Consider the following 27,071-nt stretch of genomic DNA (forward strand, 5'->3'; position numbering starts at 1 on the left):
CCCACTATCTTATTTTTCTATATGGCCATCCAGTTACCCTAACTCCTTCTATTTAAAATTAAATCTTTTTGTACAGAATACAACTTGATTGGCCAGAAAGGAAAAAAAAAATTACATCTTTTCCTCACTGGTTTACAATATTACCTTTATCATAGACTAAATTGCCATACATATTTGGGTCTGTTTCTGGATTTTCTATTCTAGTTTCATTAATCTGTTGGTGTATTTGTGTATTAATATCACACAATTTCAATTATGTAGCCTTTATATTGTTCAATAAGTTCAAATTTACAAATGTTTGTAAGTTATATTAAGTTTATAAGTTGGATTCTGGCTTGCCAACTGTGTATCATGGAGATCTTGGATTTAAAGGAAGAGAAGACCTATGAGAGACACATATATCACCTTTCCCATTTCTTTCCTGTCTAGACTTTAAAATACTTAATGTCAAGATTTATGGCTACTTAATTTTCATACTAATACTTGGAAACTAGCATGTGCTCAATGAACAGGTTTTGACTTTAAAGGCCATCAAATGTAAGAGAATTTATTCTATAAATCTCAGAAGGTTAGAGCCATGAACAGTGGGGGTGGGGGAGCTATAATGGATGTAGTTATCAATTCAATATAAAAGACAAATATTAGAATCATAAAAAAGAAGGGATGCCTAATAATGGAATCATGAGCTCCCTATAATAGGACTTGAACGTGACCACCGCTCGGTATTACTAGAAAGACATGTGATTTACGACTGAAATATTAATAGTTAATAGTAGTGTAACAGTAATTATGTGTGAGCTACTGTCACAAGTGCTTTACATGTATTAACTCCCTTAATCCTTGCAGCAACCTTGTGACGCAAAATCTTTTATTACCCTCACTTCCAGGAGTTTATACTGAAGCACAGAGAAGTGACATAACTTGCCCGAGGAAAATGGTAAAGCTGATATTTCAACCCAGGAAGAGCGGCTTCAGAAACCATTATGCCTTATGCAGATAGGCATAGTGTAGTGACCTTCCGTAAGAAATCAGATCAGATTTCTCTTGATCTCCTTGTGGGTTTGTTTATGTATGCATTCATTCATTCATTCATTCTTGCCAGGTGCTGGGAAACTGGAGGTGAATGACATAGACCCTGTCTTTGAGTGGCCCTCAGTCTAGCTGGAGAGACAACCACCTCCCCATCTTCTAAGTACTAGTCTAACAGATTATAGAAAATGTCATGAGCTTAAACAGGATGTTTTGATCCCTTCCTCCATTGTGACTTTAAGGACTTCTGTGTTCTTTAGTCCACCAATGACAACTGTAGTAAGTATACAACTCAGGGAACCTACTGACACTATTTCTTGTGATAGTCCTAAAAAAAAAATTTAAAAAACAAAAAATGCAAACTATTATTCTTTTTCCAAATTATGAGCAGCAGTAAAGATCATCATGAACTAAAGCAACAAACAAAAATGAACACAATAAAAATTTTAAAAGCGAAAAGATTGATTGAATAAATGAATAGTGATATAATTTGCATCTGCAAAATTTGATTCAGGAGAACTAAACTTGGTTGAAATCATGACCACAAAAGAAAACTCTGATGGAGGCCATAATTGTAAAATAGATGTAGATTAAAAAACTACTGGAAGATAAATCATATCTCAGTTGTAAAATCAATGCAAAATAGTATTAACCCCCATGAAAATAAGTCTAGTAAAATAAAATTGGAAAATTAGCATAAAAGGAAATATATTTTAATTACATTATATAGAAAATTGACCAAGAAAATTAAAGTCCCTTAATGACATTTATTCTAGAAAATAGTTCCTGGATGAAAATTCATCATTGTGAATATAATTTGGATTAAAGCACTAAGTAAGGCATAATGCAGTGCTCAGGATCCAAATGGCAAGGGTGAATGATGCTGTGTGTGTTACAGTAGCACCCAAGAGGGAGTGACCACTCTACCCCTGGGAGCTGGGTGAGGCTTCACAGAGGAGGCGGTATTTAGGCTGAGCCTGAGGAATGAAGGTGTGTTGTTCAGGTGAGAAGAGGACAGGCGTTCCAGAGAGTTGAGGTGATCTGTGTAAAGTGACGGCTGAGAAAGAACATGACTATGGCTGAACTCTAAGCCTGGGGACTAGGGATCTGTAACATAGGGCTAAAACAGAGGGCCAGTGACAGACAGGGTAGAGCCATCAGATGGAGAAAAAGAGTGGTCACTGGCAACCCAAAGGGCAGCCTGCAGTGGGCTCTTTGCTCACTCTGGCTTGTCCTGCATTTTCATCAGTGACTTACGTAAAAGGAAAAAGTGAACTTATGGTGGATGACCTCTTGCTGGGAGAGTCCAGACAGACATTTCCTTGGTTACCAACCCTGGCCTTTCTAGGTCTGAAATGTCTAAGAGTTGGTTTAGTGACATCAACTCTTGGACAACAAAAGAAGATTATGATTTCATAAAGCAGATACATGCTCCACAGTTGGTAGCAGTATTAGGCCACAAGTCTGAAAGATGATGATAATATTATTAATCATAACAATAATGAGAGGAGGAACTTCCATTTATTAGATGCTATTGGCCCTTCCCTTTGTATATATTATCTCGTTAATTTTTTTCTTCAGATCTTTATTGGAGTATAATTGCTTTACAATGTTGTGCCAGTTTCTGCTATACAACAAAGTGAATCAGCTGTATTTATACATATATCCCCATATCCCCACCCTCCCTATCCCACCCCTCTTATCCCATTAATTTTTATGTGAGTCCCATGATGTCTGTGCTGTTATCCCCATCTTGTGAGCTAGGAAGCTGGAGGTTACAGGATAAAATGCATCCCCAAATTGCTCAAGATTAGAACCAGCCTGAGTGGTTTCAAGGCTCATACTTTATCGCTGTGTCATGATACTCACCTGCCTCTGCCTTCAGGATTAGAATTGTCCATGGCATAAAGTTTAATTTCAGGGGCTAACCTGGGCCAGCATCGCTTTGGAAATGACCACCGTACCATTTCAGTGCTTGAGGATTCAGCCCAAATCTCTCATGGGAGATGGGGCCTGGATCAGACTGTACCACACAATGTCTTCACCTGAGGTCGCAGAAGACATCAGAATTGGAGGGGGTGACAGAGACAGGAGCTGAGCTAAAAGCCAGAGTCCAGAGCATCAGCAAGGAGGTAGATTGAGGAAATGGCAAATGAGAAGAGCTGCTAACAGGCAGGAAGTCAGAAACCTGGGTTCAGGGAGCCGGAGACACAGAGAAGGAAGAGAAAGCAAAGTAGAGAGTATAGCAACTGCCCAGAACAGTCATCGCCATTATTTGAAACTTTTACAAAATATATCTAGGGTTAAAGGGCTAGAGACTTTGCTAAAATTGCTAGTGAAAGAGGCCTAAGCAAATGAACGTGTGCTCGTCAAGCCTGCTGGGTACTGAAGCACCCGAGCGACCACATGGTTCTCCCCAGAGGCCTTGGGCTCAGAGGGCTGAGACAGCTCACTGCTGGCATCATGGCTGTTCTCACCCAGCCACGAGGACGATCATTTAAAACACTGGATACCACGATTTTAGGTAAATCAATTAGTCTCCGCCAGCACAGTGAGAGAGGCTTGAAAAGGAAGAGAAGGGGTGTGGGCACCAGCATTCTTGCTCAGCTGGAAAGGTCTCAGGAGACCACCAGGAGCAACATCTCATAGAAAGGCTGCAAGCGGATTCTCTGACCTGCCATCCCTGGAGACAGAGAAAATTAAACACCTTAAATTCGATTATAGTCTCTGGTTGCTTCTAAATGTTATGGTTGGTCCAAGTTAGCTGGAGCTAGAGTTCAGAATAATCTGAGAGCTTAGAGTAACACATCCTTCTGGGGGGGCGGGGTGTGTGTGTGCGTGCGTGTGTGTTCTGAGTGGGTGGAGCCGTGAGCCCTGCCACTGCTTTGTATCATTTTTCCATGAGTTGGAATCTGTTATGGCATTGTCCTTCAGCTGCTGTCATGCGGGTAAATAAAGCCTACAGAAGGCTGATAGCCATACAATGGAATAACTATTCATCTATGCCGTCTTCTGAAACCAAGGATTTCAAGACACCAAACACAGGTTTCAAGTCTGTGGGCTTTTGTTCTTCCTGAGGGAATTTTCCTAGTGACTCAAAGCCTTAGCTAAGGCATTGTCCACGTGTTCCCTTAGCACTGTGTTAGATGCTAATAGTGGTTTGAGTGATAATTGGAGGTCAAGACGTAGGCTTTTCTGGTCCTTATAAATGTTATTAAAGTCCGAAAAAGATGGCATTGAGATTTCAAGCCCAGATGATGAGAGATTTGGGGGTGCCATTGACTAAGAAGGGGGTGTTTGGTGTAGAGAGTTGGTTCGTGGGGGAAACTGGGGCAAGTTTGATATTAGTAATAGCAATGTAAATACCAGAAAGCTTGCATTATTCGTCCATCTATTTATTTACACAGTGAACATTTATTATGCTGCTTGTGTTATGCACTTGGCATTAGCGGGGAAATGTAATACCTGGATCTTGACTTCAGATCAAGAAGCCAGAACTATCTAACTAAAGGTAAAGAGAAGACTTGGAGGTGATACAGGGGATCAGATGTGCCTACTGAAGGTAAGAGGATGGAGGAGCCCAGAGAGGATGAGAGTCTGAACTAAAGAGAGATTTTAGAATTGAGCATGGGCATAGGGAATGGGGCAGGTGGCAGGGTGGTGCCCATAGTTACAAAGAAGAATCGACTAGAAAGATAAGAGCTGGGTTGGTGGGAAATTAAAGATGTCCTGGGGAGCATTTCAGGATTGCACTAGTCATGCTAAGATGAACACTAATGATAATAGCTACCATTTATTGTTTACTTTGTGCTTGGTGCTTTTATTTATTTAATACTAGACACCGTGCTGAGCACTGGGCATACAGTGATAAACAAGATCATCTAGGTTGTACCCGCATAGAGCTTATAACCTGGTGAGTTTTATGCTGTATGTCATTTCCTCCTGAGAACCGTGAGAGGCTAGAATTATTATCCTCATTTTACAGATGAGAAAACTGAGGCTCAGAGAGGTTGAGTCACTTGCCCAGGTCCCACAGAGGAAGAATTTGTGGAGCTGGGATTTGAACACGGTTCTGTCTGATGCCTAGGCCTCTAAATCTCCACCCTGTACTGTGAGAATATGAGTGGAGAAAGGGCATCCAGATGCAAGTGAAGAAGCCTTTGAGGGGACAGTTGGGGTCAAGGGATGGTGATAGAATACAGATTTCAAAGGAGAGATTGTGGAGGTAGGGAGTTCAGAAATTTTATTTGACCTAGAATGGAGGAGAGGGATTCCCTGAAAACTGCTTGCAAGCACAGGCCAAGTACAAGGGCCCTGGGAAAATATAGACTTGACCTTGAGAGAGGAGTTGACATTTTCCTTCTAGGTGGTCAGCTGTAGCCAGCCCTACTCTATTGGTGTATGTTCCCCTAGGCGTGGCCTCCTGGGGCCTTGGGGCCTGAAATTCCCAGGGCCCTTGAGATCTGAGCAGCCAGGGGCCTGTGAAGCCTAAACCTCTGGAATCAGGGGTCTTCTCCAGCTTGCCATCTCCATGTGGGAGGGGAGCGTGATGCCCCAAGCGGCCCAGAGACAATTATTCTGCCATGCTGGGTGGCCAGAAGCCATAGGAAAACATTGAGAGGAAGACTGTTTGCCATAACACATTATCTTTAGCTCACCAGCCACAGAGTGACTCTGCAATTACAGACCAGCCGCCGAACAGACGCAGCTTAACAGTACGTTGTAAAAGTTTTACGGTTGGTAAAGATAAGCGCAAAATTAATCCCTAAAGAACGAAGCAATTAAAAAAGTACATAATGAAGCAATTAGCTAGAAGTGGTGGGGAGCAGAAGAAGGAGGGGACCCATGGACAATTTTATTTTGGAAGGGTCTTCACACTTATGTTTTTTTAATTGTGTTCAGTGAGGGAGCCATAGAAATAAGATGTGCAGAAGAGGTAACAATTGATAAAGGGTTTTGAGAGCCAAGCTGAGAAAAAATTTTACTTTCTTAAAAAGTTGGGACCAAGGGGGAAAATAGCTATAAAGGCCATTATTGGGACCATTAACAAAATTTGATTATAAGCTGTGGTTTAGATAATAGTAATGTATCAATGTTTAATTTCCTGATTTTGAGAAAAAAGCAAAAGCAAAAGCAGAAAAACCTGGGAGCCAGCAATGGACGTTAAAGCTCCAGTAAGTCAGTTCCTCTCTCCTTTTTTTTCTTTCTTTCTTTTTCTTTCTTTCTTTTTCTTTTTCTTTTTCTTTCTTTCTTTTTCTTTCTTTCTTTCTTTCTTTCTTTCTTTCTTTCTTTCTTTCTTTCTTTCTTTCTTTCTTTCTCTTTCTTTCTTTCTTTCTTTTTCTTTCTTTCTCTCTTTCTTTCTTTTTGTATTTTGTCTTTCTTTAATTGTCTGCCTGCTGCTTTGCATTGTGCCCTTGGAAGGTAACTTCCTTGCCACCATTACATCATGTTCCCAATTTTCCAGGAAGGGATCACCAGGCAAGGCCAGATCAGTTCCTCAGAATGACTGATAGAAGTTGAGCCCCTCCTCCCCATCCTTCTCCCCTTCCTCTTCCTCCCCCTTCCCCCCACCTCTTCAGCGTCAGTGTCATCACCATCCAAACCATGTTGTGGTTTTCTTTTGAAAAATCCTCATATTCACAAATCTGAAATTGCAGAAGGGGAATTAAGAGACCTCTACTCCCATAGCAAATGCTCTTCACTTTGTAAAGGAACGCAAGGGGCCAGATCCCAATGAGTAAAATTTCCCAGTGCTTACCAGTGATGGTTCACAGAAATCATTCTACACACAAGCGTTTCCATCAAGCAGGCTTACCTACACTTAAAGTCAGCACTGAAGATACTTACCCCCAGTAACACCCCCAGGACACATTTACTCCCCGAGGTCCTGTCTCTCTGTGTCTGGGCTGTCTGTCTAGTCCTGGAACCTTTTTCCTTGCTGAGTGCAGGCCATGCCCAATGCTGTGTACCAGGCTTTACTCATCACACCTGCTTTATGTGCCGCTCATCAGTGAGTGAGGGTCTTGATGACGTGTGTCATTTTCACTGCCTTAGAACTGCAGCCCTACAAAGAAATCATGGAGTTGGGGAGAGAAAATATGTGTTTTGAAATACTATGATTTCAAAACAGATGCTTATCTTGGATTTCAGTGTTTCTAAAATCAGGTTGTGCCTGATAAATTTGGAATATATAGATAAATAATAAAAATATAAATGTTACAATTTATTACCCAAACCAGAACACTTTGGAGAGTAAAAGAGGGTACCATTAAGTGTTACACTGGCACAAAAGGCATGAACCAATGTTGTCATGGGCAAATCAGGACATATGATCACTCAACTTATAATTTTATATGTGCATTTAATGCAATTCATTTATTTGATATTATTTGTTAGGCACCTGCCATAGGTGACATTGGGCATACAATGTTTAACATTGGGCATGTAATGCTTAAAATTACATGCTTAACATTTGGCATACAATGTTTAAAAAGTAAATACCTAAAAAAAAAACCCCACAAATACACACACACATACACGCACACACACAAAAAGTAAATACAGCCCTTTCCCTCTTAGAGTTGATGGTATAATGGGACAGACAGCTGATAAAAGGGAACAAAGAATAGATGTATAGTTACAAATTGTAATAAGTGCTGTATTAGTCAATTCTGGCTGCTATAACAAAATACCATGGACTGGATGCCTTAAACAACAGACATTTATTTTCTCATAGTTCTGAAGGCTGAAAGTCTGAGATCAGGGAACCAGCATGGTCAGATTCTGGTGAGAGCTCTCTTCCTGGCTTTCAGACAGCCACCATCCTGCTGTATCCTACGTGGTAGAGAGAGCTCTATGGTCCCTTCCTCTTCCTATAAGGACACCAGTGGTGTCTGGTCAGGATTCTTCCCTTACAACCTCATTTGACCTTCATCACATCCTTGAAGGCTCTATCTCCAATATAGTCATATGGCAGGGGGCGGGGTGGGGGGGAGTGTTAGGGCTTCAACAAATGAATTTTTGGGGTCAGAGGGACACAGTGGAAAACACAGAATGTAAGTTCCAAAAAAGTCATGGGCTTTGTATGTTTTGCTCAGTGACAAAATTCCCATCTCATACTACAGCCCCCAGCACAGAGGAAGGAAGTACTCCATAAATAATAGTTGAATTGAATTAAAGCAGACAAGGGACATGATCTGACTTATAATTTGGAAGATGAAGCAAAAAAACTTGATAGGAGGCTACTGACAGAGTTGTCCATGCAAAGATAATGGCCGCTTGGACCAGAATGTCAGCTGTGCAGATTGAGAGATGTGATTCAATTTAAGCTATATTTAGGAGGTAGAACTGACTGCATTTGCTGATGTGTTATTGGCTGTGAAGGGGGAGGAAGAGGACATGGTTATGGATGAGTTACATAATTTTTTATGTAGGTTTCAGGCGTGGGCTGTTAGGTGGATGAGGGGAGGACAAAGGGACAGCTGGGGAGGCAGGGAAGGACATCAAAAACTTGGTTTTTGACAAGGTAAGTTTGCGATGCCTGAGAGATACACAAGTGGAGGAGACATGTAGGCAGGTGGATCTATAAATCTCAAGCTCAGCGGAATGTTGTGTGTCCTCCTGCACTGAAAAGTTCTTGTTACAGTGGTGGTGAATGTTATCATCAATGGAATCTTCCACGGATAATAGTTATACCCCATACTTAGTGGGCTCTAAACTTGCGCTAGGTGTTGAAATAAAGCCTCTATGTGCATTCTCTCATTTCATCCTCACAACAACTGTTTTTGCAATGTGTCATTTTTGTCTCCATTTCATGGACAAGAAAACTGAATATTAGGAAGTGAAATGAATTGTCTGAAGTCACCAATCCAGCAAATGAGAAATGTAGGATTTGACGCTAAGACTGCTTAACCCCTGGGCTCTGACCACAGTGACCTCCTGTCTCCCAAGAGGCAGAGGTCTTGGAAACATTTCCTACTCTGCTTCTGTATTAGCATGTGACCTTGAACCTCAGGTGGGACATGGAAGGTATTCTGTTAGGGCCCCTGCAGTTCTGCTATACTGCAATGCTGATCTCTTTTGTAAATCCCATTTTTAATGTGAGTTTGCTGTAGGTACCTATCAGAGATGAAACCCAAGCTGACAGTTCATTTTGATGTGTATGAAAAGGGCAAATCTCTTTAAGTGACGACCCAGCACACTAGCTTTCTTAATCTGAATTCCAGTGGAGTAAGAGGAAAACTCTTTGAAACAAATATTTCTGATTGAGAGAATGTTCAGCATCTCAGATTCATTTCTATCATCTGAACGATAACCTCGAGGGTTCCTCTGAGCCGAATGTGGGTGTATTGCTTGGGCCAGACACACAGCTTCCTCCAATGCCTGCACCCAGGGTCTGCCAAACTATCCCACCTATGCTGTCCCAGGGACACATGGGTCACCTGTCACCTGGCCCCACTGTGCTGGCAGGTGACAGAGTGTATTATACTTTCCTCTAGTGATTGTGATTGCCCTGCATTTCAGAAAGGATCCTCCTAACGTATCCTCCTGGCTTGTCCTTTGGGCCAGTGTAACCCTTTTTTTTGGGGGGGGGGAGGGCACATCTAGTATGGACAGTCAATTTGAATTTGATTGGAACATGCTAACGAGCCATTCATATGGCAGGGGAGGGGGTGTGTCTGATTAGATTAAGCTTCTGAGAGAGGAAAGAAACAGCCACTGATTAAAGACATAAAAAAGGAAACACTTTAAATGAGTAAGTGGTTCATCTTCATATAGCAAAGTATAAATTAAGCATAGTCCAGGGGATCAGCTCTGAATAGCAGCTGGATAGAGCAAGATTTTCTGAATACATCCACAGGAGAAGGCGCTCACAGCAATTCAGAGGGGCTTAACCCACCAGAGAGGGCCCTGAGCGCTCCTGAGTAAATGGATGGGTGAGTTATCTGATAAAAAGGACTCTCACACTAGGGATGGGGAGGGTTTTATTTGGATTTCAGAACATTGTCCCCTGAGTCCCTGTGACATGCAAGCTCATTATTATTCTCTGACAGCATCAGTGATGGTAATGGGGCCAGAGATCTTCGTTCAAAACAAAAGACGCGATTAGAGTAGACAGCACACATGTCAGTGGGACCCGGATTTGGAACGTGGCCGGTACGTCTGTCTCAGAGCTTGGAGCTTCTGTAGAGTGGGGTCTGTAGAAACGCCGGGGCTGGAACCAGTCTTCGAAGCATCATGCCGGGGGAAGCTCTATGAGGGTCATCCCCGCCTAGACTGTAGCACCTGACCATGGCTCGGGGCGTGGCTGCAGCCCCGCCACCCCTGGCTCACACTCGCATTGGTGGAGCTGCCACAGGGCTGCTGCCTGTGGCTGTCGGAGGAACCCTGAGTTATTCATGGTCTTCAAGCCCCTGGCTACTCCTCTTCCAGCCTGCTCACTTCTCCCTTGGTTTTCTGACTGCTGCTCTGGTGCTAAACTTGATCCAGACTCTCCCCTACAGTCAGTTTTGCAGGAGTCCTCACACCTGCCTATCCCTGGCAGCGCCCCTCTCCTCGCTGGGGACTAAATCTCCTCTCTGTATCTTCAGTCCCTAGTGGGGACCCGCTCTGAACGGACGCATCATCTGAACTTGGACAATCTCTCCCCACGCCTGGAACCTTCTGCTGCAGAGTCTCACCCTATAGATTGAAGCCCTGGTGATCCACGCTGCAGGGCCCAAGCCTCTCTGGTCACCTTGCCTCTTCACACGCTGGCAGCTTATATGAATCAGGGAAATGATCACAGTCTGCAACAGCAGGTTCCAAGCCCCAAAGGCTGAACCCAGGACAAGTTTATTTCTCACTCACTTCACAGTCCCCTAAAGGGTGGGAGGCTCTCCTGGACAGCTCTTCTTTAAGTGGTAACTCAGGACTTGGGTTGCTTTTCTTGTGGATTCCCCATCTTTGAACCTCAAGGTCATCTTGGAGTAAACATCCAGCGGATTGGGAAGAGAAGAATTAGAAGTGTTCATGGGTCTCCCACACTGGATACTTACCCACCTTGGCCCGAAAGTGACAGTTGTAATTTCCTCTCTTATTTCATTGGCCCGAGCAAGGGAGGCTGGGAGATGCAGAGAAACACACAGATATGCGTGTGCAATAGGAGTCAATCACATCCTTGGAAGCCACCCTTCTCCTGGCTTCACTTCCCCAACCCCAGGTGGGACCAGGCCTGTCTTCTTCCTTTTCTTGCATTTGTCTTGAGTCCAACCTAGCCTGCATTTGAACCATAGTTAATCTGGGCTGTTGGCTGATATGAGATTTGAAGTAACCATGAATACGTTCACCTTGGTTGGAACCATTGAAAGATGCCTTCTAATCTCAATGACCACGTGTTTGCAAAGCAATCCTTCTGGAACTTCCCATACGGAAATGAACTCTCATGGTCCCAACCTTTATAGTCAGAGCATTCGGGTCCAAGGAAAAGCTGGGCCCCCTGTCTATGATGGGCTGGTTTGCTCAGCTTGGCGCCATGGCTGCCCCTGGGTTTCCTGTAGGTAAACAGCTATTTCAGCAAATCTCAAGTCCCTGCAAAACAGCCTTTTAACTTTTCCTTCATGAAAAGCTTCCAGACATTCCAGCCCAGCTGGTCTCTTCTTGGATTCCTGCCAGATAAACCCTCCTGCTGCCTTCTGATAGTTATGAAGAACCCCTTTCAAACAGGGAAACTGCTTCAAGAGCTTCTTAGGGCTGACCCAAAATCAGACCCCTTCAGGGACACCTTCCAAGAAAAAGCATCATTTTTTTTTTTTCCAAGCAGCAATTCTATCCAAAAGACTCTTTGGTGGTGTTTTATTGTAAGAATAGGGCTTGGGAAAACAGATCCTCAGGGAGTGTTTTTCTGTGGGTCTGATGGAAGAATAAGGCTTGTCAGATTTTAAAAATGTTTCCTTACACTTGAAAAGAATGAAATATCTGCCCTTGGAAACCTGGGAGAGCACCAAGGAAAGTGCAGGGGAGATGACTCAGAACTAAGGCCCAACCCTCAATCCTTCGTTCATGCAGTTTATCGAGCATATATCACGTGCCAGGCCCTGTGTAGGCTCTAGAGATTCCTTGAGGAGAGCAAGGTGACTATGGGCCTTCTCCCATAGGCTGGTGTCTCAGGCCCATAAATAGGAAAAAAGCTCCATCTCACTGGTACTCAGGAAATTGCAAATTAAAACTACAGTGAGAGTGAATTTCACACCCATCTATGGGCAATGCCAAATGTTGGCAAGATTGTAAAGCAATGTGAGTGCTCGTCTGTGCTGGTGGGAGTGGAACATGGGATTCTCAATTTGGACGCGTTTCACTGTCCCTGGGAGAGCTGAACATATGTTATAACCTATACCTCAAATTCCGCTATGGTGTAGCTACACAGAGAGGTATCCTCTCGTGGGTGCCAAGAGACGTGTATTAGAATGTTCCATGGAGCTCTATTCAGAATCCTAAAAACAACCAGACTGTGGACTACCAGAAGAATGCGTAAATCAACATCTGTATGTTTATACAATGGAACACAATGGTGATGAAAATAAATGAAGCAAGAAGCAAGTTGCAGAATGAAGACAATATGCTTCCATTTATATAGCATTTAAAACCAGGTAAAACTAAATAGGTAGTTGAGCTTGATGGCAAGGAAATTATTAACAAGACTCAGGATAATGGGTTACCTTTGGGGATAAGGAGGAACACACAGAGATTTGTAAGTTGCTGCTAGTATCCCATGCAAGGTTAGGACTAGAATGAGATGCATGCAGAGTCTAGAGTGAAAATTGCAGAATGGACTAAGGATGCCCAGCCCTAGTCAGTGTCTTTGTTTGCCTGTATCTCTGATCCTACAACCACTCTGCACACACGTTTCTGGTCTTCTGCCAGCCCTTCTCAGGCTTCAGCCTCCATCCTCCTTGTCTTGTTCCCCCCAGCCTGCCTGGTTTGGCTTTCGACTCTTGTCTCAGCACTTCACAGCCAAGTTAGGCGAGACAGCTACACATAAAAAGGTAATTAACTACATGAGCCAAGAAATAAGTGCCACACGAGTGGTGCAAATCATGTGTTTCAGGAGTTTGGAGGAACAGGGCCAGGCTGGCTTTGGATGGACAGAGAGCAGGAAGGAGGATTTCTGGGCTAAGGGAACAGTGGGAACGCTTTGCCAAGAGAGAAGAGCCCCTTAAAAGTCATAAGGAGATAAAAGCTGGGTGGACAGGATTTGGGATCTTATCCTGTGGAACATGGTTATGAAGTACAAGACTAAGGTGCCACCACCCTCAGTCACTTCCCTAATAAATGGTGGCATGCTTTCCCATTGAGCCCAGACGGAGCCTCAGAATCCTTCTTAACCCAGTGCTTCAGAAGGACATTGACAAGTGAGTGGATTTAACATAGGAGTGTTATCTGCTGTTCCTACCAAAGACTTCAGAGTAGTCACCAGTCTCTGAGTAGGAGAAATGGTCACACTGTATCCTGATGTCTTGCCTCCAGTGTCTCCCTGTTTTGCAACTCCCAATTCACAACTCTACCAGTTGTCTCTCAAATACTGGGCATCATTTGAGGTATTGACAAGAAAACTTAGAACCACAGAATGCAAAAAGTAGAAGGGATCTAAGATGTCACTGAGTCCAACTCCTCCATTTGGCAGCTGGGAGAAACTGAGGCTTGGGAAGGAAACAGGTCGATTTATGTAAGTGGCAAACATAGGACATTAACTCAGTCTTCTGACCCTGACCTTGTACCCGCATCAACCAGTCTTGGGGAGGCAAAGGGACCTGATCATTCCTAAGAACCTACTAGATGCCTCTCTTTGCTAGTGGGAGCTTTTCATACACCATCTCTTTTAAATCTGCCAGTTGTCCCAATAAAAAGGCAACTGGTATCCAAGGACAGGTCCAAGTCAAAGGCTAATGTGAGACAGAGGCAGGAGTCACACTGTCTCCACCAGCCCCCAAGACCTGCATGCTTTCTTGTAGTTCCCAGGTGGATGTGCCAAGTTTTTTCAGAAACCATCACAGGATTAGGGCTCCCTGGGAAGGGCTGGTGGTGAGTGGGACTCTCTCCTGTTTACAACAGTTCAGGTTCTCTGTCATGTCTGGGGGTGGCCCAGCATTGGGCGCCTGCAAGCACTGGCGAGGTTGGGGGCCTGCTCTACAGTGAGTTCATGGTTCCGTAAGATGAAACCGCCTGCGATCGCCCAGACTTATTTGATAACGTCCCAGTTTTTACGACAGTAATTTAGGCTCTGCAGCCAGGGTACCGCTCCTCAGTTGCAGCAGCATGCGCTTAAATGTCAGAGCTTTGCTGAAAAACCACTTGGGTTTGAAGGAAGTCATTGTGTTCAGTAAAATCTGGCACATTTTATGTTTATGGCCTTTATTAGAAGAGCCAGCTGAGCGAGTTAAACTTTCTCTGTATGTGGTTAGTGAAAGCCCAGGGCTCTGGGATTGCTGGAATCACTCATTCAAACCACAGTTATTGAACATGTACTTAGTGCCTGGTGCTGGTGTATACCACAGGCTCCTTGTCTTCCTAGAGCTTATACTTTAGCAGGATGATGGAGGTGGAGGGCAGACACTGAAAGAATAAATACATAAAAAGAAGTATTGTGAATAAGTATTATTAAGAAAAAGGGTGGTGTGTTAAAGTATTCAGAGGGGACCTGATTTAGATTAGGTGGATGAAAGAAGGTGAGATTTGAGTTGAGTAACAAGTTGGGGAGTTATTCCAGAAAGATACAGTAGCAGGCGCAAAGGCACAGAGGCAGGAAAGAACTTGATGTGGTCAAGAAACATGTTGCCCTGGGATGATCCAGAAGCCACAAGGTCCAGCCTCAGGCTGACGTGCCACCAGGTGTCCCCAGTGTATGTGAGACTAGCACACGTCTCACTTGTTATAACGAGCCTGGGTCACAGGCACACTAGGTACAAATTAAGTTCTACCTTGGTAGTGGCTTCCTGTGCCCTGCGACCTCATCTGCTTTCTTGGTTACTGACCCTTGGTCTTCATTTCTCAGCCACCCTTTTGGTACCCAACCCTTGCCCTTCTTCCTCTTGGCATCTCCACCCCTAGAACTTGCAATGCTAAGCCATCATTCTGTCCCACATCTTTTCCCTCCCTCCAGTAGCCCTGCTTCTCTGGCACAGCACCTCCAGTCTATAGATTCCATCTGGTTTGGGTCTTGCCACATCATGCCAGCTATGACCTGTGTCCTAGGCCTGGCTCCCTTTCACTTCCTTATCCTCCCAAGCCTCCATGTAGGCTTCATGATGTCATCTTTCACCAAGTCCAAATGCCAGTGATTTCCTTTCCTACCCTTGGTCTACCATTCATGAGAGGGTCTCTGAGATCAGCTGCGGGTAAGACTTCTGAGATTCTCTCTGTGTCAAGCCATTGGTCAGCAGAGCCGCGCATCATGTGGGGATTGTGGAGCACAGGCTTGTCTATTTCAGAGTCATTGGGCAGCGTCCAGAAGTGGAGGAGCAAACATGCCAATACACATCTTCTGCTCCAAGCAGCAGCTGCCAGGAACCTAAAGGCTATATCCCAGGCAGATGCTCTCCATAGATGAGTCTCTTTTCACGGAAGAGAAGAGAGTGAAGACCACCTCTTGGTGAACAGGTGCTTCCAGTCTCTGAAGAGGAGCCTCTCCCCGCTGGACTGGGCACTCTGGAGGGCAGCATGTCTGTTGTCTGTTGGGCTTCAGCCAGACATGTGAGTCCTCTGCAATGAGGTGGCTGTACAGGAGAAGCCAGTAGCAGCAATCAAAATGATTATTATAAAATACTTAATAATAACGAGTGCAGACTAAGGGCTTACAATATTCCAGGCACTATGACAGGCGCTTCCGGAGCCCGCTGCCCAGTGCAACAATCACTGCTACGCGCATTTCATAGGTGAGAGGTTAAGTGCCCCAAAGTTGCCGTTCAGTCAGCACGTGGTGGGGCCAGAATAGATCCAGATGTCCTGTCCTCACCTTGACTGCCAAGCGTGCAGAGCTCACTCGGAGGCAGGCTCAGGGTTAAACACATATCCGCAATCCATCCCTCTCTTCTACTGGGCGAAATTGAGGCTTGGGAGGAGAAATATCCTGCCAAAGGTGACACAACAGCAGGTGGCAGAGGTAAAAAATTCAAATCCAATTCTCACTGGAGCCAAAGTTGTGCTTTTAAAAACTATGTGCTACTCCCACCCGGTCCAGCCACCCACTCTGCTGGACACCCGTGATCTGTTCTAGGCACCATTTAGCACATGTCTAAAGGAGAATCTGGTGAAGAGCCTGGAGAACATTTTGAAAGCGGGAAGGAGATAATTAAACAAACAAGTACCAGAGTGTCATGATCTGGAAAGACAGGGCGGGGACCACAGAGCATGACAGGCTAACCCAATTGAAGGGGATATAGTGCCATAATGCTGAACTGACACCCCAAGGATGTCAGGTGAAGCAGAGTTGCATGTGCAGAGGTTCAGAGGTGAGAGGAAACCCGGCGTGCTGGAGGAAGTGAAAGAATGTCAGTGTGACTGCAGCATGGGGTGTATCGGGAAGCAAGAACAAGGCTGGAGGGGTGGACAGGGGCCAGGCCCCAGGAGCCTCAGGGGCTGTGCTGGGGAGGGCATGGTGTGGGCGGAATGGGATCCAGTGTACACCTTCAAAAGATCACTCTGGCTGCTGGGTGGAGAAGAGACGGGAGGAGGAAGGCAGGAGGGAGGGCAGTTGTGTGGAGGCTGTTGCAGAATCCAGATGGGACGTGGCAGTGGTCTGGATGAGGGTGGTGGCTGCAGGATGGGGAAAGGGGCGTGGCTTCACGAGCTCAGCAGTGAGTTCACTGGGCAGCCAAGGGCAGAATGGGAGGTGCTGCCACCACCCTTCTGATTAGAACCATGGCAGATGCGCCCACTCTAAGGGGAAATGGTGACCGCGTCTTTAAGAAACAGGTCTTGGAATAAAAGAGCTTTGCTACAAATCATGTTCTGTGCTGTGTTGCTGAAATATGTTGATTAGTAGCCTGCATTCCAGTTGCACAGAGAATAACTACCCTGACTCTGTGTGTTATCAGTAACATAGTCACAGTATTCACAGGCTTTCCTTGAAAATCTGAGCAAAGTGAATTGGAAATCAGCACTGTCCCCAGAATACATGGGTTATGGACATAAAGGTGCACAGCGTAGAGACTTCCACGGCTCCCTCTCCTGATCCTCAGAACCACCCCTGGGTGTGGGAACTTCCTTCAAAGCATGCTCACCTGGGGGAAGCACTGGCTCTTCCTTGAGCTTTGGTCAGGCTCAGACACATCCTTTTGCCTTCCGTACCAGCCATGTGGTCTTGGGCAAGGGACAGCCTTGGTCTCAGTTTCCTCCTTTGGCATTGGAGACAATGACCACTATCTCACAGGGTGATTCTGAAGATTCTGCTGTGTATCATTTGTTCACTAATAGCTGAGGCTGATCGAGTGCTAATTACGTGCCAGGCATCTTTCTAAGCACTTTGTATATGAGCGCTTTAATCTTCTTAGCAACCTCATGAGATGGGAACTATTAGGATCCTCATTGGAGATGAGGAAACTAAGGCACACTGAGGTCAAGTGAACAACCCAAGGTCACACAGCTAGTATGAAACAGAGCCAGGGCTTGAATCCAAGTAGTCTGATTCCAAACCCTTTGCTCATAACTGCCATCTATGCTACCTCCCCACACACACAGTCCAGTGCCTGACACATAGCGGACGCTCGGCGGGGATGCTTGTTTCCTTTCCATTGGCCCTAGATAATATGCTAAATGCGAGACAAGCTTAGAAAGTGTTAAGTCAGCCCATCACCTTCCATCTCTAATGACTTATGGGGACTAACTGGTGTGAAATAGCGTGGTGGGAGAGAAGGCATTCTCTTCCTAACTAACACAGCGGGGAATGAAGCTAGATATGAAGCTGACCTTCCCTTGGAGGAAGACCTACTATGGTCGTTGATGGGTACCTGTCACAAGCACAAACATCATCCACCAAATTGTCCAGCTGGCAAAACGTGACAAGGGACCACTGCTGTCCTCCAAGAGATCTTGATTGTTTTCCCCCGAAAGCCCCACTCATCAGCTCTGACCAGGTATTTCAGATTCATGCCACTTTATTAAGCACCAACCCTTTCTTGAGTGATTGTCTGGTTAAGCATCCATCACTTATATATTTATTCAGCAAGTACTTACAAAGTACCAGTAGGTACCAGGCCTTGGGTTCGGTGCTGGAGTTGAGAAACAAATGAGATACGAGTCCTGCCCTCTAGGAACACAGAGTGAGGAGGAGGCTGACCTATCAGCAGATAAACTGTGGTATCAAGAGCTTTGCGGGCCGGAGGAGGGAGCAATTGGCTGTGCCCCAAGAACTGACCAAAGACCCCACCACAGTGCGGCCAAGATTTGAGAGATGATATTTTTTCAGTTGGAGAAGGAGTAGGGAGGGCATTCCAAAATTACAAATAGAATGGGCAAAGGCCTAAAGACACCAAAGATGTGCATGATCTGGAGGGCTGAATGTCCAGAGTGGCTGGAATCATTGTGGCACGGGCTCCAAGACACTGTCCCTCGACCCTCAGGTTACAAGGTCATTTTCCTTTATTTTTCAAAATCAAATTGCATCCAGGTCAAGCTCCTACTCACCAAGGTCAGGGAGAAGTTTCATATCATTCCCTTCTTTATAGCTCACCCTCGCTTGGGTTCTAACAGAACTTAGAGCTCAGGAAAGATGGAGGAGGAGCAAGGCGCGTAGCTCTCCCTGGGGAGATCACTCATCTGTGTCCAGGCCCAGGTGGCCTATCTGAAGGCAATGTCTCTGCTGGGAGGCTCTGCTGGTCCCTCCATGTCAAGCACTGCTGCAGAGACCATTATCAAGGATTTTGTTAACTTCTCCCCTAGGCGCGAGGAGAATTCAGATCGTTGGTCACAGAATGTCTAGTCTCTTCTTTGGGGGAGGGAAGGTGGAAGGACTGGAGATGGAGGGTGCATTAATTCTTTGCTGGTAAATCCACAGCAACTGGAAACAAGACACAAATGAATGACTCAACAACTTTCTTGTTCTAGGAGTAGAAATAACTTACCTTTGCAGACAGGAAGGTGAGGAGAGCCGGATGTGTTCCAGCTCGTGTTCGTGGTCACCTGTGGCCTGGGTTTGAGGCTCAGAGTCAGGCCTGGGCACTGATGTGTGGCCCCATGTCTCCTGCAGGTGTGGCAGTGCGGCGGGAGCGTGGAGGTCCTGCCCTGCTCACGGATTGCCCACATCGAGCGAGCCCACAAGCCCTACACCGAGGACCTCACTGCCCATGTCCGCAGGAACGCCCTCAGGGTGGCTGAAGTCTGGATGGACGAATTTAAAAGCCATGTGTACATGGCATGGAACATACCCCAAGAGGTAGGAAGCCCCTGTGGGGATGGGTTTCTTGAGGGTTGATGGGAAAAAAAAAAAGAAAAGCAAACATGAGACTAAACCCTTCTTCCCCAGGGGACAGCCAGAGTCTATGCTGGAGTGAATTTTCAAACCTTCAGATACTAGATGTTGAAGAAAAGGGGGTGACTAAAGGGCACGAAGGTGTGTCTTACCCACCCCATCCCTGGTAGCCTCCTCTTGAAGGAGGGCTTCTTCCCTCCAGACTGCAGTGTCCTCATTCTATGTGAGAAAGTTGGACCAGGTGGCTCCAAGTTTCCAACATGCTTCCAAGTCCTCAGCTTCTCTGACAACAGATAGTTCATGGTCCTGGATTACCAATATCCCAGGAATTACCAAAATTTACAAAATGCACCTTACTGTCCCTGTGGACTAGCTTCTCCATCAAACCTTTGACCAGATCAACAAGCAATGTTCCTATGCCTTTGGGATTTCTTGAGCCACGTGGATGGGGCTGGGCTACACTCCCACAGGGACCCTCAGGAGGAGAAAGGACCTATTCTGGGCATTTTTTAGGCTGCTTTTAACCTTCACAGAACATCATCATCACCTGCCCCTGTCCTCTGGCCCTCTAGTCACCCACACTTAAGAAGTGCGAGAGAGAAAGCCGTGTTTCTTTGGTAGGTTTGTTCCGCCTTGCTGGGTGTCATGTGGAAATCACCTTGGACCGCTGGGTTGGGAGAACCCAACAGATGCCAGCCATGGGATCCGCACCTGCTTGCCAGCTGTCTGCCTGGAGATCATTGCTTATGTTGCATTTTATGTGAAATGGAACTGTTAACTGCATGACCTCCTGCTTTCCTCCCAAGGCCATAGCTTCCCCTTGGGAGTCCTTTAGAAAGCCTCTGTTCTTTCTTCCTAACAGGGCAATGATTGATCTTTGCTTAAAGTTTCCATATGAAGGCCTTGATCCTGAATGTCACCACCAAGCTAATGTTGCTCAGGCTGAGTGATTGAGAAATTAGGCTGGGCCACGGGCGGGAACTTTCAGGCAACCCGCTCACTACCACCACCAGGGGGAGGGGGCTTGGGTTGGCTGCATCCTCCTACAATCAGTGAGATTTCAGAAGTTGGGAGGAAGAGTGAGAAACCAAGCAGTACCAGCGGGAGTGCAGCCAGCCCTAATGAACCAGCCCCGAACGCAGCTCTGACAGTGGGAGTGTTTCTAGGGAAACGATGGTGCCTTCTAGACCCATCTGTGGCTGTGGGCGTTGGATTACAGCGTTCTGGGCAGGATGCTGAGCCCCGCTGCGGGTGTCCTCTGATAGCAAAATGTTAACCACACTTGGAAACTCCCCAGGAGCTCACCAGCAGAGCAGTGTGGATCCCTGGCTTCTGCAAAGAACTGGGGTCCTGCTCTTGTCCCCCTTCTCTCTGCACCCCAAACCTGCAAACTTTGTAGCCTTCTCCCCCCAACCCACTGCAGCTGCCAGATGTTGAAATAGACAGCAAATCCGAAGACGAGCAGAGAAGTGAGTGAATAAAGGTAATCGGAAAATGATGAAACTCAGTGTCTGCCTGTGATTCCTAGAGCGATAATTCCAACCAAGTCAAGTGGGTGGGGGCTCAGGGGTAACACAAGAAAGGCAGATGAGAGGCGGAAAAGTCCAGAATAAAGCCTTAGGAGGAGAAGGAAGGGTCAGTGTGTTTCCTCTTGATCCCCCTGTTTGCTTCTACGTCCAGACTCCCTCTTCTGCGTCTCTCAGGCTTATGGAAAGAGTCGATACTTTTCCACCTCCCGTCCACTTCTCAAGTTGCATCCCAATACTACCTCGAAGCTGCTCCTGACAAAGTCCTCATGAGCCTCCTAACTGCTGAATGTAATGGTTATTTTAAAGTCTTCAACTTACAGGATCCTGCCTTTTCCTTGAAACTCATCGCTCCCTTGGCTCCATGATTCCACACCGCAGGACGTCCTCATCTCTCCGACTGCTCCCAACTCCTTCTGGGCAACTCTTACTTCCAGTGAATGCTTAAGTGCTTCCCAGGGACCCGTCCTTGGGCACCTGCTCTCATGATACACATCCCCAGGATAATCCCATCTACTCCTGGGTTCTGCACAGCCTGTATACTGAGGACTTCCTTACTTTCTCTAGCCTGACTTCTGTCTTTAGCTTCAGACTTTCTCCTGGGTGTTGCAAAGGCACTTCAGACTGAATCTGACCGAAACTGAGTACATCTTTTCCCCCCAAATCTACTTCTGTTCTTATTCTCTGTCTAAAGGCATGATACCACCATCTGCCCAGGCATGTGAGCTTAAAGACTTCAAGACTAGAGCACCCCCAGTCCATCATGAGCCCACCTTTTCCATTCCTCTCACTTCTGAGTTCAAGCCTTGTCTCCTCCTCTGCAACAGCCTCTGGCTGGTTTCCCTGGTTCGAGTCTTACCCCTCAAATCCATCCTCCCCACTACCCAAAGTCATCTTTTTAAACTTACAGCAATCATATCATTGTCCCACTTGAAATCTTTAAATGACTCTCCGTGTGCACAAGATCAGGCATAAAGTTCAGTGCTAGACAGGGATCTAAGCTTTCTCCTCCACCCACCTCTCCAGCCCCACCACCTACCATCCTTGTTTTGACGCCTCCGCAGATGACATGGACTAGGGGAACTACCCTGAGCTCCCTGTTGATGTCAGGCTGTTTCTTGTCTCTGTGTGTTGGCCCATTTTGTCCTCTCTGCTTTGAATTCCTCCCAAAACCTCTTCTCCAGCCTCCACCCTTACCAATTCTCCTCCATCCTTTTAGGTGCAGCTCCAGTGACCTCTTCTCTAGAAGCCAGCCCCAGTTGGGGAAAATGCCCCTTTCTTCCTGTGTGTCTCTGTTATTGCATCATTACCCTGTAAGAGAATGTTCCGTTGTCTGAAAGTCTCTCTCTCCTTAGACCAGTGGCTCTCAAATCTGGCTGAACTTTAAAAATCGCTTGGGCTCCACCCAAGATTATGATTTAATTGGTTTGGAAGGGGACCAAGGATCCCTTTTTTTTTTCTTAAGAAAGCTCTTCGGGGATGTGAATGTCCATCCAGGGCTGAGAACCACTGCACTAGACCATGGGCTCTGTGAGGACAGATTGTGTTACTCACATTTGTGTCACCAGGCCTGGCACAAGGTGGAGCACATGGTCAGGGCTCAGTAAAATGTCACTAATGCTTATTAACAAACGAACCTCCTGGCCATGTGTGTGATCCCTTTCTCCCTTGGTAAGTGGCTCCTAAAAGCAGATCTACAGACCAACTGTGTCAGAATCACTTGGAGTCCTTTTAAAAAAATACTGATTCTTGGTCTCATCCTTAGAGATTTTGAGAAGGAGGTGTGTAGTGGTGCCAGAATCTGTAAAAAGCTCTCCACGTGCTAGCATGGGGAAGCCAGGTTTGGATAATAGTAGTTTACCTGCTCATCTTTCCAAACTCACCCTTAGCATCACCTACTCCAGGAAGCCTTCCTTGACTGCTCTCCTCCCCTTCCCATCATCCTGGCTGCCCCACACCATGGGATGGACTAAGGGCCCCTCTTCCATTGTCCCTCAGCACTCTCTGCTTCCCTCTATGCTTCACACTGTGTGCAGAGAGTCTGTGTACTTGCCTGGATGTTCCAGACTCTCACTTCAGGCAGTCTGTGACATCTTCCTATTTGTACGCGTGATGCATTAGACAGCGTCTGACACACACTGGGCACTCAGTAAAGATGGGTTGAAAAAGAAAGAAGAGGGAGGAAATGTGGATGCTGCATCCCTCCATGGCATCTCAGTACCTTCTGCTCAATCACAGGCACGTCTGTTCCCGATTTACTTAGCCTTTCATCTGCAGCATCCCAGCTGCAGAGGTAAAGCTGGAACTCTTTAACCCTGCCTAGTGGCTGCTTGGAGAATTAAAGAAGTTGATACATGGAAAGAATTTGATCAGTGCTTGGCAACTAGAAAGTACTAGAGAAGTGTTAACTCTTGTTGTCAATGTGATTACCTGCACCCGCTGCATCCCCATCCCAGCTTTAAAATGCCCTAACTGGTCATCCTCTCTTGCTGCCTCCTATGCAGAGTCCTTCCCGGGCTCTGCACTGAACAGACTGTCTCTCTCACCCGTTCCCTTACCACATTCAGTCCCAAGCTTTTGGAAGGCCAGAGGAGCCTTCCACGCATGCATCCTCTACTTTAATTGAAAATCACTTTGCTTATCAACAAACAGAAAGTCAGTCTGTAGCAAAGCATCAATATTTTCTCACACAGGGTTTGGGAACTCTAGACTCATCCCTGCTTCCTCTAACCCGAAGACAGGCTGAGTGCCAAGGATGACTCACCACGGTTCTCAGGTGACAACCCATTCTTTAGGTTTGGCTACAAGGAATTTTGTGTGTGGCTGCACACGCAGGCAGGAATACTGGACAGCTTTTTGCATGGCTAAGTATATTAGTGTCCTAGGGCTGCCAGAACAAATTACCACAAGCTGGGTGGTTTAAAACAACAGAAATGTGTTCTCTCACAGCTCTAGAGGCCAGAAGCCCGAAATCAAGGTGCTGCCCTGGCTGTGCTCCCGCCAAAGGCTCCGGAGGGGGATCCTTCCTTGCCTTTTCCGGCCTGAGGTGGCTCTCGGGGTTCCTTGGCTTGTAGATGTAACTTTCCATCCTCTGCCTCTGTCTCTGTGTGTCCAAGCCTCCCTTTCCGTTCTCTTATGAAGATGTAGGTTCATCCTAAATCCAGAATGATTTCATCTCAAAGTCTCTAATTAATTAGATCTGCAAGATCTTATTTCCAAATAAGGTCACATTCAGAGGTTCCAGGTGGACATGATTTTGGGGAGGGACACTGTTCAACCATCTGCGCTAAGTATTTGGCAAAGGGGCAAGATACATTTATTGTTTTCTAGTAATAAGGGTCAAGGTGACCTTCTCTGAGACTGTTCCCTTATTTCTCAATTTCTGTCCCCTGCTCTGAAAAAGAGTTTGATGCGATTTATAGTAAACATACAGTACAGATATGCTGAGCTGTTAAAATGGAACGGCAGAAGTCCATTAACAGACAGGAAGAGGAAAGGGACATGATATCCAGACGTATAAGCTGAGCAAAACTCTGGTTCCTGCGTCTCCTAGAAGTAAGAGATGGACCCCTGAGGGATTTTCTCTCTCCCACTTTTGATTAGATAATTAGTAGCGAGACAAACTTTCCCTTGATCTTGAATGTAGAAAGGAATTTTTCTCATGGGAACCTAGATTTTTAGGAAAACACAGAGGCCTTCCTGAGATAGGTTCTTCTAGTGGCTTTCTGTAAAAGCTGAGACAGTGTTAACTTGTGATCCCATAAAGACAATTATAGCATGAAGTGGGAAGGCCAGGCAAATAGCTTTGTGATGTAAGGATAAAGTGCAGAGAAGTTTAAAAGGTTAATACCTAACAGATGTCTTGGGGTGAAGGAGGGGTGAACAGGATATATTTATCATCAGCTGCTATATTCATTATTTCATAATTCTTTTTTCAACTCAGTCTCATCGGTATAGTACAGGCACAGGGCTAGACTCGAAATGCAGAGATCAGCAAAGCATGTTCTGTGATCGTCAGGGAGCTGGGGTCTGGTAGAGAAAGGCCAAGTAGCAGTTGCTGGGAGGGCTTCCGGCAGGAGCCAGGGAACAGGCCAATCATAGACAAGGTCATCAAGAAATACTCGGAAGGTATATCCTCACTGAAATCGCACCCTAGGAGTCTGGAACTTAAACCTTCAGGCTGTGACAGGTTCAAATTTTTACATGACCTGAACTCTGGTGGGCAAAAATCCATGTATTTCTTCTATATCCATCAATACATTTTGTTTTGACTCAAGCCCCCATTGTCTGATATCAAAAATGTGTTCTGATCATGTCCAGGTACATGCAACAGCCGTCTTCGTGATTTTTCCCTAGACATTTAAGACTTAAACTGTCAATTTCATTCTTTTCCCAACGCCAGTAACTTGATCCCTCAGTCGATGGTACAACCAGGTGGGGTCACACTGCCAGCACGCCGACCGTGGTGCAAGTGGGAGAGAACTGTATGAGCTTCCCCGTCCTCCTCTGTCTCCACTCTGCACTGGGGTCTCATGGGATACCACATGCCCCATCTGGTCCCTGGATCCATGGTGTCATCATCTGAGATGTCACCCCTCTCTATCTGATCCCCAGCTGGAGGGACCCCTCTCCATCCTCTGCTGTGGCATCAGCTCTTTCTCAGCTGATTCTGTGCACTGTTCACTAGCTGGGGTGCAGGCCCAGGGCTTCTGCTCTGGAACCACAAGAAATATGTGGGCTTCTCTCTTGTTCTCACTCAAGGACGCAGCCACGTCTCCATGACTACTTCTTGTCTGCTGCACCTCAGTGGCTCAGGGGCCACCTCTCTGGTATACCTGGGAAGTGAGGGACACAGTACTGTCTATATTAACCTCCCCAGGCTTAAAGAGAGAGGCTGCTTCTCCCCCAGGGACGTGGTCTTAGGAGACAGAAGGGCCAGCTCCTGCAAATGCATGGGGTAAATTTTAAAACACAAACTCCAGGCCCAGGTTGATTGGATTCAACTCTCACGTCCACCACTTATTAGCTGTGAGACTCTGGGCAAGTCACCCAGGAGGTCACTGAACCTCCCTTTTGTCTCAACTCCTCATCTGTAAAATGCAGGGTATATTGTGCTCCTTCATAGGTTTAAATGGGACCATATACATACATTTAATATAAGCAAAATATAAATTCATATGCCTGTCTCATAGACAACAGAGCCTGGCACATTGTATTTTATAAGCCTTAGCTGCCATGATCATTAAGAATAGTAATGCAATTAGCCTTATTCCATCTTTAACTCTTTCCCTCTCCCTCTCCCTCCATAGTTCAGAATCTCTCACCTTATCTCTTGAGGTAGACAAAACCTTACTCAGACTGTATTTTCCCAACTTCTTTCACTTACACAAAGACCACAGCTTTTTTATTCTTTTAAGTTTAATTTTTTAGGATCTGGCATCTTTATTTTCAATGGCCTTTGATGACAAATCCCCCTCAATGCTCATCTGATCTCGTGTTTCACAGACCAAATGGGGATGGTTATAGGGCTAAGTCACACGTGGATAAATGCATGAGTTACGTTCTCAGGTCGTCCCTTCACCGGACAGTCTCCAGAACCATGGTTGGGGAGGTTCGGGGAAAAGCTGTGCCCTGGTGGTGCCCGCATCTCTGTGTTTGCATCCTGTCTAGGACTCAGGAATTGACATCGGGGATATCACTGCAAGGAAGGCTCTGAGAAAACAGCTACAGTGCAAGACCTTCCGGTGGTACCTGGTCAGCGTGTACCCAGAGATGAGGATGTACTCGGACATCATTGCCTATGGCGTGGTAAGAAGCCCACCCCTTGGGATCTCAACCAGACGCAGGCAAAGAGCAGGACCACAGAGAGGTGTGTAGAGTCAGGGAGGGAAAGAGCCTCTTGGCCTCCCAAATGGGACCTGTGGCAGACCCATGGACGAGAGGCTGGTTTCTGGAGCTGCGTGAGAGGCAGCCTATGCTTTCATAGCCCAAATCTCTCCATTCTCTTGAGAGAGGTGCTTAGTCTCTCCTTTTCAGTCCTAAGCAACTCAGCTCTGGCCCCAAACCTGCACATG

General features: G+C 46.0%; 1 protein-coding gene across 5 annotated transcripts in view; it reads left to right on the forward strand.

Annotated features, from left to right (window-relative positions):
* Window positions 1-27,071, forward strand: part of GALNT18 (polypeptide N-acetylgalactosaminyltransferase 18) — a 332,353-nt gene that overhangs the window by 253,493 nt on the left and 51,789 nt on the right. For all 5 annotated transcript variants that reach the window (XM_057748638.1, XM_057748636.1, XM_057748635.1 and 2 more), the window contains 2 exons: window positions 19,250-19,435; window positions 26,668-26,805. In XM_057748638.1, the coding sequence (XP_057604621.1) occupies window positions 19,250-19,435; window positions 26,668-26,805 (324 nt within the window). The remainder of the gene's footprint in view (window positions 1-19,249; window positions 19,436-26,667; window positions 26,806-27,071) is intronic.

The sequence above is a fragment of the Hippopotamus amphibius genome, chromosome 9 (genome assembly GCF_030028045.1).
Source record: "Hippopotamus amphibius kiboko isolate mHipAmp2 chromosome 9, mHipAmp2.hap2, whole genome shotgun sequence".
Taxonomy (NCBI): domain Eukaryota; kingdom Metazoa; phylum Chordata; class Mammalia; order Artiodactyla; family Hippopotamidae; genus Hippopotamus; species Hippopotamus amphibius.